At 37.6% G+C, this 11,044-nt stretch overlaps 1 protein-coding gene across 9 annotated transcripts in view; it reads left to right on the top strand.

The window, feature by feature from the left end:
• The window catches only part of LOC106534332 (target of Nesh-SH3), a 31,566-nt gene that overhangs the window by 9,481 nt on the left and 11,041 nt on the right, over window positions 1–11,044 (top strand). For 3 of the 9 annotated variants that reach the window (XR_001312338.1, XM_014030934.1, XM_014030939.1), the window contains exons 4-13: window positions 882–1,014; window positions 1,222–1,412; window positions 2,216–2,259; window positions 3,870–3,918; window positions 4,699–4,767; window positions 4,915–4,995; window positions 5,995–6,987; window positions 7,283–7,360; window positions 7,691–7,873; window positions 9,331–9,399. Coding sequence is in view for 8 of the 9 variants with exons in the window: in XM_014030934.1 (XP_013886388.1) it covers window positions 882–1,014; window positions 1,222–1,412; window positions 2,216–2,259; window positions 3,870–3,918; window positions 4,699–4,767; window positions 4,915–4,995; window positions 5,995–6,987; window positions 7,283–7,360; window positions 7,691–7,873; window positions 9,331–9,399 (1,890 nt within the window). In the remaining variant the exon portion in view is untranslated. The remainder of the gene's footprint in view (window positions 1–881; window positions 1,015–1,221; window positions 1,413–2,215; window positions 2,260–3,869; window positions 3,919–4,698; window positions 4,768–4,914; window positions 4,996–5,994; window positions 6,988–7,282; window positions 7,361–7,690; window positions 7,874–9,330; window positions 9,400–11,044) is intronic. The other 6 variants (XM_014030935.1, XM_014030937.1, XM_014030938.1 and 3 more) reach the window with 6 other exon arrangements.

The raw sequence follows: 11,044 nt of genomic DNA, 5'->3' as shown, positions 1-11,044 counted from the left end.
GTCATGTCATTAGCACCTCTAGTAATAAATATATTTACTGAGAAAAATGTTGACGTGTTCAATACTTATTTTACCCGCTGTTTATGCTTTATATTTGTTTCCTTGTAACGTTCTACATTCTATTAAAACTGAATTTTAAGAAGTTATACCTTGAAAAAACAACTGAAGCGATGTGATATAAAATGTATCACCATGGTAAAGAGGCAGAGCGTGGTCACGCAAATGTATGTCTGATAGACCGTCTCATTTCACAGCTGTTTATGCAGCCAAAATGAGCAGCCTACGGCCCACGTCGACTGCAGCCAACGTCATCACGGTCTACGTTGGCTGCAACCCATGAATTGAGACACAGTAAAAATTCTAATAAATTACTCATATCTTGTATATACCTTGCTGAAGAGTGTTTGTTTGGCACATTTTCCATAAAAAAATTGAAATCTCGCAACTGCTAAAATTACTCCATGTTTGCTTACATTTTGTAAGGAAGTTGTGCTTCGTGTATTCTTCAAACGTTTTCATATCGTTTCCTTCAGTGGTTCTTGGTGCAGCGGCACCACAGGCCTGGGGGTGAATGGGTTGCTCAAAGGGTTTGATTTGTTTGGCACAGTGCAGAGTGAATGGGTACTGCACCAACTAAAAATCTGTATAAACAAATGTTGCACTTTTGGTCCCCAGTCAAACCAAGTCTACTGGACTAATAGGTGTGAAAACACCCTTACTGGAGATTCTAAATTGACTTTAGTACATGCATGTTTGTCTATGTGGCCCTGCAATGGTTTGCCAAACTGCAGGTTTGCTTTGAGGAAGCAACCCTGACCATCAGTTAGATGGAAAATCTGAGAAAACTAAATGTCAAAGTAAATTACTTTGTTTCCTTTCAGGTAAAGTACAACTGGAGAAGCCGCTGAATGTYGTCATTGGGTCGGTGACGCCCACCTCAGTTATCCTATCCTGGGGAACTCTGCTGAAAATCCCCTATGAAGGGAATGTTATGAATGACTGTTTAGAAGATGGGTGAGCTGTCAGATTCATCACTTGTACTGAATAAAACACAAACACACACCTTAGTTACATCTGGCACAAAATATCCACAAGGATGAAGTGAGTAGAGTTATTTTTAAGCACACAACTGAAAAAATCAAAATTCAAACACTTAAATAAACTCCTGTAATAATATATTTGTAATGTGCAATATTTTTTGTTCTGCTATATTGGGCTCAGACACTACACGGTTCGGTATCGTGAGAAGAACAGGAAGTGGAACTACCAGACCTGCCCAACAAGTGACACGGTCATCGACAATCTGAAGCCAAACACGGTCTATGAGTTTGGAGTCCAGTCTAATTCCAAAGATGGCACCGGAATGTGGAGCAAGCCAGTGGTTCATAATATCAGCACACCGGTCCTCCAGAGTACGTTTGATTCATCAGTGCTGCTCATAAAGTCTTCAATCACCAGTGTTTTCTTTATACCTAAAATCTTCTTTCAAAGTATTTATAAGCGATCGTCCATGTTAATTGAGGACTGCTTTAAGATTTTCTAACTATATTAAAGTAGTGTTTTTTTCTACTTTTTAAAACATTCATTTAGACTCAAAAATTACTAAAAATGAACTAAAATGATGCAGACCCAAAAGAAAAAAAAAACACTTTTGGAAATCATATTTGTATGACATAAAGTTTTAAAACATACAAACCTTGTTCCCTCTAAAAGTCCAAATAAATCAGGCAGCTCAGGACTTTTGCACATGTTTTTGACACACTTGATATGGTGAAGGGTTTGTTGCAGAATCAGGATTTATGCCACACTAATGCTGACGATGTAATTGACCAAGGGTTTGGTTAATTATTGTAACTAAAGGGTCAAAATCATCCTAGCAAACAAATACAAGGGTTGTACTGAACCAACCTGTTTCTGCATATTTTTGAGTGATTTATTACGATTTGTTTAAGAAACTCAGCCCTTTAGAAATAGCTTTGTGGTTTTGTTATCTAGTCCAAAAATCTAAACTGTAAAATGCTTTTTCATCATAGAAAAATTATAATTACTGTTCATGTCTATGTCCCCCCACCCCCCATATATGTGTTGAGATGTTTGCAAAGAAAGATTTTGAGATGATAGCAACAACTGTGTGTTAAAATATGATTTCATGTAGTTGCATTACTTTCAGCCAATTACACTGACTTAAATTCTTTTTTTTTTTTTATCTTTATAGAGAAATTCACCAGGAAGATCTTTAAACGACCCATCAGTCCTGTGGTATGTTATGGACAAAAAAATTACATGTCAATATTTTTAGAACTGTTGTACATTTACTTTGACTGATTCATGGATCAGTTAGAATAATACTGCACAATGAAAGGAACACTGTAACTTAGGAATGCAGAGACTGATGCAACTTAATGGTTGACAAACGGATGGATGGATGGATGGATGGATGGATGGATGGATGGATGGATGGATGGATGGATGGATATTTGAAGCAGATATAGAGCTGTGCAGTTCTTGTTGCTGTTCTCTGAGCCGTTCGTCTCAATAATTTTCCATGGAACTGCTAAATGGAAATGACCTCAGTGTAGACGGGACAAGCCAAGCCAAAGAGAGTCTGTGTGGAGCTCATGTCTGAAGTACAATGAAAGGAAAGAACAGAGCAGATGAGCTGAAAGCAAAAGGAAATAGCATGGCAGCCATAAAATTAGATAAAAGAAGACAGATAATACTAATTGTTTGTCTTATGACCAAACACAAAAACATTGCTTAACGGGAAAATGCTGAACTGTATTTCCTGTCAGAGACTTTGATTTGACAAGTTGTATGGATTTTTCTAAGAGTTTCATAAAAAAGTGGGGGAGTATGTATTTTCCAAGCACATAGTTCAATTCTGTACCACAGTCATATATATGACCTTCAGTTGTTATGAAAAATAAATGTGACTTTGCATCATGGCCTATCTTAACACCTTGAAATTGGCCACTGTCACTTTAAGAACCTTCTACGGTTTCAGACACTCCCACTTCAGCATGTCTTCATAACAATGCTTCAGTGTAGGAGTGCTCTRTGGGGCTGGAGCTCAGCTGCAGACTGGAGGCGCTTTGTATTGGAGAGAATTTAGCGATACGATACATATCATGACAGAGGGGTCGCGATACAATATATCCCGATATATTGCGATACTGTAAGCAAGGCGATATATTGCGATTTTTTTTGTCCAAAAATTCTATTAAATACCTGCCTTCTGTAACGTTGGAAAAAAAAAAAAAAGAGCGCACAAGACACTTAATTTGGCTTAAAATACAGACATTCTGACAAATAAGTAACTGTTTGTAACCTTACCTCAGCTTAGAAGGCAGAGGGTGTCGGTCTTTCCCGCTCAGATTCAGCTATCGGAGCATGAAGCTAATGTTTACTCACAATGCTAATGCTCTCTTACGCTCTGGCGTTCAAGAGGTAGAGGAGCCAAATAGCTGGCTCACTGCTGCCAACTAGCGGTCAGAGGCTGAACTACAACATAAAAATGAACGGCTGGCAGGAAAGTCGACATTTTAAACCTCAATAAAAAATCGATACAGGGCTTTAGAAAATCGATACAGTATCGGGAAATGAAATATCGCGACATTTCAGTCTATCAATTTTTTTTACACCCCCTAGTACAAACAGGACATGATTTGTCAGCAAGCATTTAGGCAGCTCCACATGGCTACAATGGGAGATTCAAGCATTTCTCAAAATGCATTAATCAGTTAATGTTAATGTTGCTGATGAAGGGATGACGTTATAATATGATATAAAGCTCAAAATAGTTTATTTTGCACAATAACCCCTCCTTAAAAAGGGGTAACTAACACCCACTTCTTGTGTTTTTCTTTCAGAAACTCTTTCCTCCTGGTCCTAAATCATTCCCCTTCCCTCCCCAACCTGGTGAGTCAATGTGAAAAAACACATTACTGTCAATCTAAAACACAGAATCAGAACTGATATTGTAACCTGAGTTTTCTTAAGATTGTTTGTGCCTTCAAACCTTTTTTTTTTTAGATTCAGCACTGAAGCAAAAAAAGTGAATTTGTTTTCAGAATTTGCTACTGCTGTTAGAATTAATAAACCAGATTACACACAACTAATCAGGGACACTCACAGTTCTTCATTCACTATTTCTGAGCCTGCAAGAAAGAGTTACAGTTCTCTTAACAACACATTTTCCATTATGTAATCTGGCTCATGCAGAAATCCTCTTATCGCTTCAAAAACGAAAGCCATGTTGTCTTAATCAGCCAGTGATACAGTCTTTACTTTTTGTTTTGGGATCGGACCAGAGGAATGGCAGATTACATTTTGGAGCAAGAAGAACTTTGATGTGTTGTTAAAATAGTGCCAACATAAACAAGTCAGTCATAAAAAGACCTAGCATAATAACTACTAAACATTTAGAGTTTGTGTTGTTTTAGTGGAAGTCTGCTCTTCAGATATGGTTAGCCTAACACCTTCAAAACATTTTTTCCTGGTATTTTCTTTAACTGAGTTTACTATTTCTGTATTCCAAAATGTTTTTTTTATGAAAGATTCATCATCACTTTATAAACATTTAGTAAACATTTCTGAAAGGATTTTTGCACTGTGGCATCCATGTAGATAATTTGACAGTTTTTTTCATGCTTCTGAATGCATCAGTGGTCATTACTAAAGGTTTTCTTTTGTTTTTAGCAGTTCTTCAAAACAAGACCCAGGGCAAACAACCCATCTCTCGGAATCTAATCCCACAAACAACTCTTGGTAAAAACTTTTCTGACCTAAAGTTCAGCGTTAAGTGATGAGAAAAAACCCAAGACATGACCTGCAGGCACTCTTGCTTCAATGTTTATTCTTTACACAAAGCATCACTTTTCTTTCAGGTCTACTAATGCACTTTATATTTCTCAGCTTCTCCTATCACAACTGCTAAACAGGAATTTCCACCCACTGCCGGACCCAAACTGCCTGTGGTCAGCAAGCAGCCAGTTGGTAAACAATAAATCTGATTCTTCTTGAAAATGCTTTATGGTTCAGCCGTGCGTAATCATTGAGTTTGTTTAAATAGCTGCATGAGCAAGCACAGTTTCCATGTGAAATTCATCTGATGGATGTGAGGTAAGTGGTCTGAGATGCATGACTTTGAGAAAACACAAGAATTTTAGGTGATTTTTGATGATGCTCTTAAGCTTCTGTTGTTTTTTATTGATTTATTTGCAACATACGGTTTATTTATGATTTTATCATGCATTATATCATGATTTAAAGTTGAAATACAAGTCAAAAGTTGACTTTTGAGAACCACTGGGTATTTCCTCATCAGACAACATATTTCAGCCACCTCTAACATGTTACAAATCTAACCTCAGTTTTTTCTCATTTATAAAACACATCCTAAACCTTTTTTTACAGAATGTATAACTGATTATTTTCTTCTATCTACAGTACATGACAAGTCTACCTCAAACAGATGTTACCTTTTTCCCAGCAGAGCGACACATTTCTTATTTGTTTTTGTTGATACACTGTCCTTTCATTAACATTTCTTTACAGTTATCTTTTTTTTTAAATAGATGTGCTTTTATATATTTAACATACAGTAAATAATTTCTTTCCAAAGACAGATCTAAAGGAGTTTTTCCAGAGATGGGACTCAACAGTTTTGTTTTCTGCAGTCTGAGCTGCTCTGTTTTTAATAGCATGCCAATCTGATCCTTCAAGCTTGTTTATTTCTACTTCTTTGAACAGACCTGTTGTATCATAAAGACGTGCAGTTGAACTGATTGTTTAATATCAGGAGTTCTGTGCTGTTCAATGACTGACTTTCATACAGTTTTGTTTTGTACATTTCTCATTTTCTGATCTTATTCTTGAAGTTTCAGAGCAGACAGCAATTTTTGCACTGTCATATGGTTGTTAACCCCTTTATAAATAATTAAATATAGTGGCTAGGCTTCATAGCCATGTTTTTTTTTCTTTCACATCTCCCAGGAGGAGCAGAACTCACCCGATCTCCATTGCCTCTTTCTCCAAAAGTCCCTTCAGTTCCAAGGCTCTCTCCTGTCACAGTCACCATGGCATCTGTGCCAGTATACCAAGCCAAACTGGAAAATCATGAAGACCATTCAAAACAAATGTCCCAGTTTCAACCTAATGCACAAACTCGACAAATACAGCCAACAACTTTACAGCCCTCACCAAATCCCCACATAGAGCCAGAACCACTTGCAACATCCCCCCCAGAACTCCAGATGAAATCAGAACCCGAAGAAAAAACTCAGCCGTTACTGCAGACCCACATTTGGTCACCACCTAAACCAGAACCACATCTTCAACCAGTTCATCAAACCACACTGCAGCCTCAGTATGAACCAAAGTCACAACCAATACCAACGACAAACCACCAGAGCTTACCTCCAACACAACTGCTAATGACTCAGAACAAGTTGCAGGCACAATTCCAACCAGCTCCTCAGCCCACATTGATGATAAGTCAGCAAACCATTCAGCCCACACCTCAGAACACACCTCGTATCCAAGAAACACCACCAGAAATTCACACCGACTTTCAACCACAGCCAGAAACTAGTTCTTATTTTAGGCCACAAATTCACACAAAACCTCAACCAATGACACCACAAACACAGTCAACCCAAACACCACAAAGACAAAACACAATTTTTACTAAATCCAAGCCCACAACACAATCTGAACCTAAGAACCTGGCCGAGCTCCACTCATCGACCAAACCAGGAAAGCTCACTCCAAAACCTACAGTTAAGAACCAACAAGGACAGATGGCAATTCAAACACCCCACCAGTCACATTCTCCATCAAAGAGCCCATTCCAAATCACACTTCCCACTAAGGAGCATCCTGCATCTGGGCCACATCCAAAACGTCAGCCAAGTGTTCAGTCAGAGCCTCAAACCAGGACCCAGGCTGACCACTCCAAGGATACCCCAGTGAAGGCAGTTCATAAGGGTAAAGACCCTTCCTTCTGACATCACCACTCCTCCTCAGTCAAGCATAAAAATACATTTTAAAGGGAGCAATTATTTTAGATGTCCAAAAATCTCAACATGTTTAATCATATTCTTGAAAAGTTGGTGCAGGACACAATGTACATCTTTTGCTTCTCCAAGCATTGCATTCTTTGATTGAAATACCAACAATACTGTTAGGTTACTACAAATAAGCCCATACGGTATGCTCCCTTTAAATGTTTACACTATATTCATTTTGTCCCAGATAAATAGTATTTTTTTCTTTCATACAGCCCCTAATCTACAGGAGGAGACCAAACCTTTACCAAGACCTGCCTTGGCCACAGAGAAGGCTGGTAGTTATAATCATGGTAAAACCATGACAAGTATATCATGTCACCATCTGTTTATCTGTCAAGTCACAAGATGTATATAGTTAATCCGTCTCCATCTCCATCCTGGCACCAAACACCCCATTGTTGTCCCTGTCTCCATATGCACTCAAGCAGACCCGTCTCACCCCTGACTACCCGTAACCACAGCACTCTGTCCAGCTTTGGATCTCATTTTGTGCTTTGTCATTTCATTCATTGTCCATGTTGTTTTCTGTGTTTCACTGAATCATTTGTTCAGTCTAGGTTAATTTCCCAAGCTAAGATGTAAATCTTATATAACTACCAATTACCTTTTCTGGTCCATAGGCCCTGGAATCATCAAATCATCTGTTGATGAAGTTCCTCATTCTCCCATTAGCTCATCAGTTCTTAAAGCAGGAAGAAATGCCACAGTCCCTGTCACCCGGGTTCCTTCTCCCTCCACCAATCAGGGTGTGAGAACTTTCTCTCAATCCAAGACCTCCTCTCACAGCTCCATCACACATGAGGGTAATGTTTGTTTCTGTTTCTGAAGCTGCTTCCTCTTTAGCTATGGAAGACAAAGTTATTGCTATTTCTTTAGCCAGACAAATGGTTCTTAATTTCTTTCTTAGTGTTCTGTTTTTTTTTTTTGTTTGTTTGTTTTTTGTTTTTGCTTCACATCTTACAGGACATATGGTGTCTAAACTCAGAACATGCGTTCAACACCTTCACCATAAGCTGCAGAAGCATCCTAATGTCAACATCAGTGTCAGTTTCTACAGCACATTTCCGTCAAATAAAAAGTTTAAAAAATCTTGAAAGAACAAGTTAAGCTAAAATAAAATCTTAGTGCACAGATTTATTACTTACAAGAAGAGTTGGAGTGAGGGTTGAGGTGTCTAAATAAAGAAAAGCCTGTACACTTACTCCTTATGACAGGAATAATTTAGTAATTGGAAACATTTTATTTCCATTTGGATCGTCATCAAAAAACAAGTTTTGACAAAGGAGAGGATAAAAAATTGTTCATAGGGGAAAAACAGCATATTAAATCAAAGCACTATGTTAATCATTATAAATTTGTAAATTACTCACAAGGGCATTGTCACAACTTAGGATTCATGTAGTGTGACTACTTATATTCATAAATATAACAAAATGCATTCAACTGGATCAATAGAATAGTAATAAGTAAATACAGTCTATATAACTGTGAGAAAGCTAGAAAATGCTTCAGTCTGTGAAGGGAATGACATAATCTTTTTTGCCRATCACATGTTCAGGGCCCCTCCTAGGAAAAATGGTCATGTACTCTATTGCCAACTTTGATGTAATTATTGTTGATTAGCAAATTATTTCTGCAGAAAAAAATGTGCACGCTTTTCTCCTTTCATTTTTACTGAAAATTTCTGCCGAGCTGCATCTTTATTTGATGTAACTCCTTCATTTCACCTAAAGGGTGAAGTCAGCTGACAGTTGCTGGTCGGGGAGCAGTAGAGCCACCATAGTCTCTAATTCTGTCTCTGTATCTGTTTTTCCTCTTTGGAGCATGTGCATTTCCTAAAAAGTTGTAGAAAGGAGACCATAAAATACAAAAATATATATTTTTAAATGTATGTTTGAAAGTCTTCTCCAAAACAGAATGATGTTATTGTGAAAGTTCCGGTTTTAAATCCTGGATGAGCTCCCAATTTGCTGTGGCTCGTCTGGAAAACTACAACAAAAAGACGGAGGAGACAGAAGCAAACTTTGATTAGAAGTATTTTATTTGAACAAAACCAAACCAAAAATTAATTGAAACAAAACACAAGGTAGAAAAGGAAGAGGCTGCTGCACAAACCCCATGTGTCGTAACACCAACAACACACACAAAAAATRAATAAATAGAAACAAAGACAATTTAGACATTAAACTTTTCACAAATCATTTTTGACTTTCCTTTCTTCTTGGTATTTTGATCATAACAGACCTTTCTCACCCTCCAGCAGCCAGTGGAGTCCATCACAGCGGTAATTCTCTTCCCAAACCTGTGGTGTGGCCAGGAGAAAAACCTGGTAAAGACAAACCAAGATTTGTCACATTTTCTTACAGATCTGCGCTACTCATGCTCTGCTCATTTTTTTGCCTTAAGCCATTCTATATCCTTATTTGTATATTCACCATAATTTATCTTTGACTGAGATTTAAGCCACATAAAATCATGATTTTTGACACTTAACTGGCTTCTATTCTGTTCTGAGGCAGACTCAGGTAATTAGAGTAATTAAATGGAAAGTAAAACCTTGTTTGGATGACATGTTTGAATGGTTATTGTTTATCCAGCTCCATTGTTTGGAGCTGCAGAGGCGGATTGTGCTTCGGTCCCACGTCACAGTTGGTTTGTGTTATTCCTGGAAACTTTGACGGTTTCAGAGGCCTTCAATGAGTCGCAAGACTCACTGGAAGCAACTCTAACGGCAGTTCTGCATGTTGGCCTGCACTCAGAAGCTCAAAGTGTTTTTTTTATAAAGCCAAGCAAAACTGTTGGCACTCCTGGTCAAAGTTTTTGTCATAATGAARACTAGAAAAGTAAAAGAATCTTTGGAGTTCAGGACAGCACTGCTGTCCGTCTTTTCTGGTTTTAAAGCAAAAGTAAGCAATTAGGGGCTCTTCCTTGGCAGTTTTTCTAGCTTAGCCAGCTTTCAGTTCCCAATTATTTAGGATTTTATGTATTTATCCTCCTCTGGAAGCTATTTCTCTAATCTTCATTTTTTTAAAAGTTGAGGGTTGGTTCACATTTTTTCCCAGCACCTACCTGATTTGGTTCATCCATCTGTCTGTCACTTGTAACTGCAGTACGAGCTCAAAATACATTGTTGGACTTTCTCCACACCTCAGAGCTGCTTTCAGGAAATAAAATTCTGCACCTTAGTGAGACATTTTGGGTTTTGTGAACCAAATAATCTCAGAATTTCATTGTAAATAATTGTTCAGGTTAGAAGCCTGAATAACAATCAGAAAACAAATTAAGTTCGCGATTGGATGTTTATTTTCAGATCTAAAGACATCATTTCRCTCTGAGCCTGCCTGTGGCTCAAGAGAGACATAAACAACACGGACACTCATCACATGTTCTCATAATGTTTGATAAAACCTGGTCAYACCCTGGATATGATGTCTTACCCCTAGAACCAGGCCGTACCCTAAATCAGCTCTTAWTCCTGAAATGTAAAACATTTTGTGTTTACACAGCTGGAACAAGRAACATGTTAAATAGACTTGTTGATAATCTTACTTTTTGAAGTAAATCATCAATCACAAAGTAGAAATATAAGACTGTACTTAAAATTCAGTTAAWCAACCACAAATTATCCAACAATATGCTGTAGTTGATCTGACGTAACTATTATCATGACTATAACATATAACATAGATGATGCAAAACCTTGTTCTGCATAAAATAAACAAGAAAGAAACTTAAAAAACAACTCAGGGTGCATAACAATTAATTTCTTCAACCCAAAGTCTAAAATTTGTAAGACCTTTCTTTTCCTGCGAAAACAGTGCCGAGTTTATTCAGGTCTGTCTTCTTGAGCTTGGTGCATCTGTCCCTTTGGATATTTTTTCCTCTCCATCCTTTATGATCAAATTGTCTCAACTAAAGTTTTAAAAGTTAGTTTGTTTCATTCATCTGTCCACAACTTCTTATATATATATATA

This window comes from Austrofundulus limnaeus, unplaced genomic scaffold, assembly GCF_001266775.1.
Source record: "Austrofundulus limnaeus strain Quisiro unplaced genomic scaffold, Austrofundulus_limnaeus-1.0 Scaffold1146, whole genome shotgun sequence".
NCBI lineage: Eukaryota > Metazoa > Chordata > Actinopteri > Cyprinodontiformes > Rivulidae > Austrofundulus > Austrofundulus limnaeus.
Note: the sequence above shows the minus strand (reverse complement) of the source record. Positions and strands in the feature narration are given on the sequence as shown.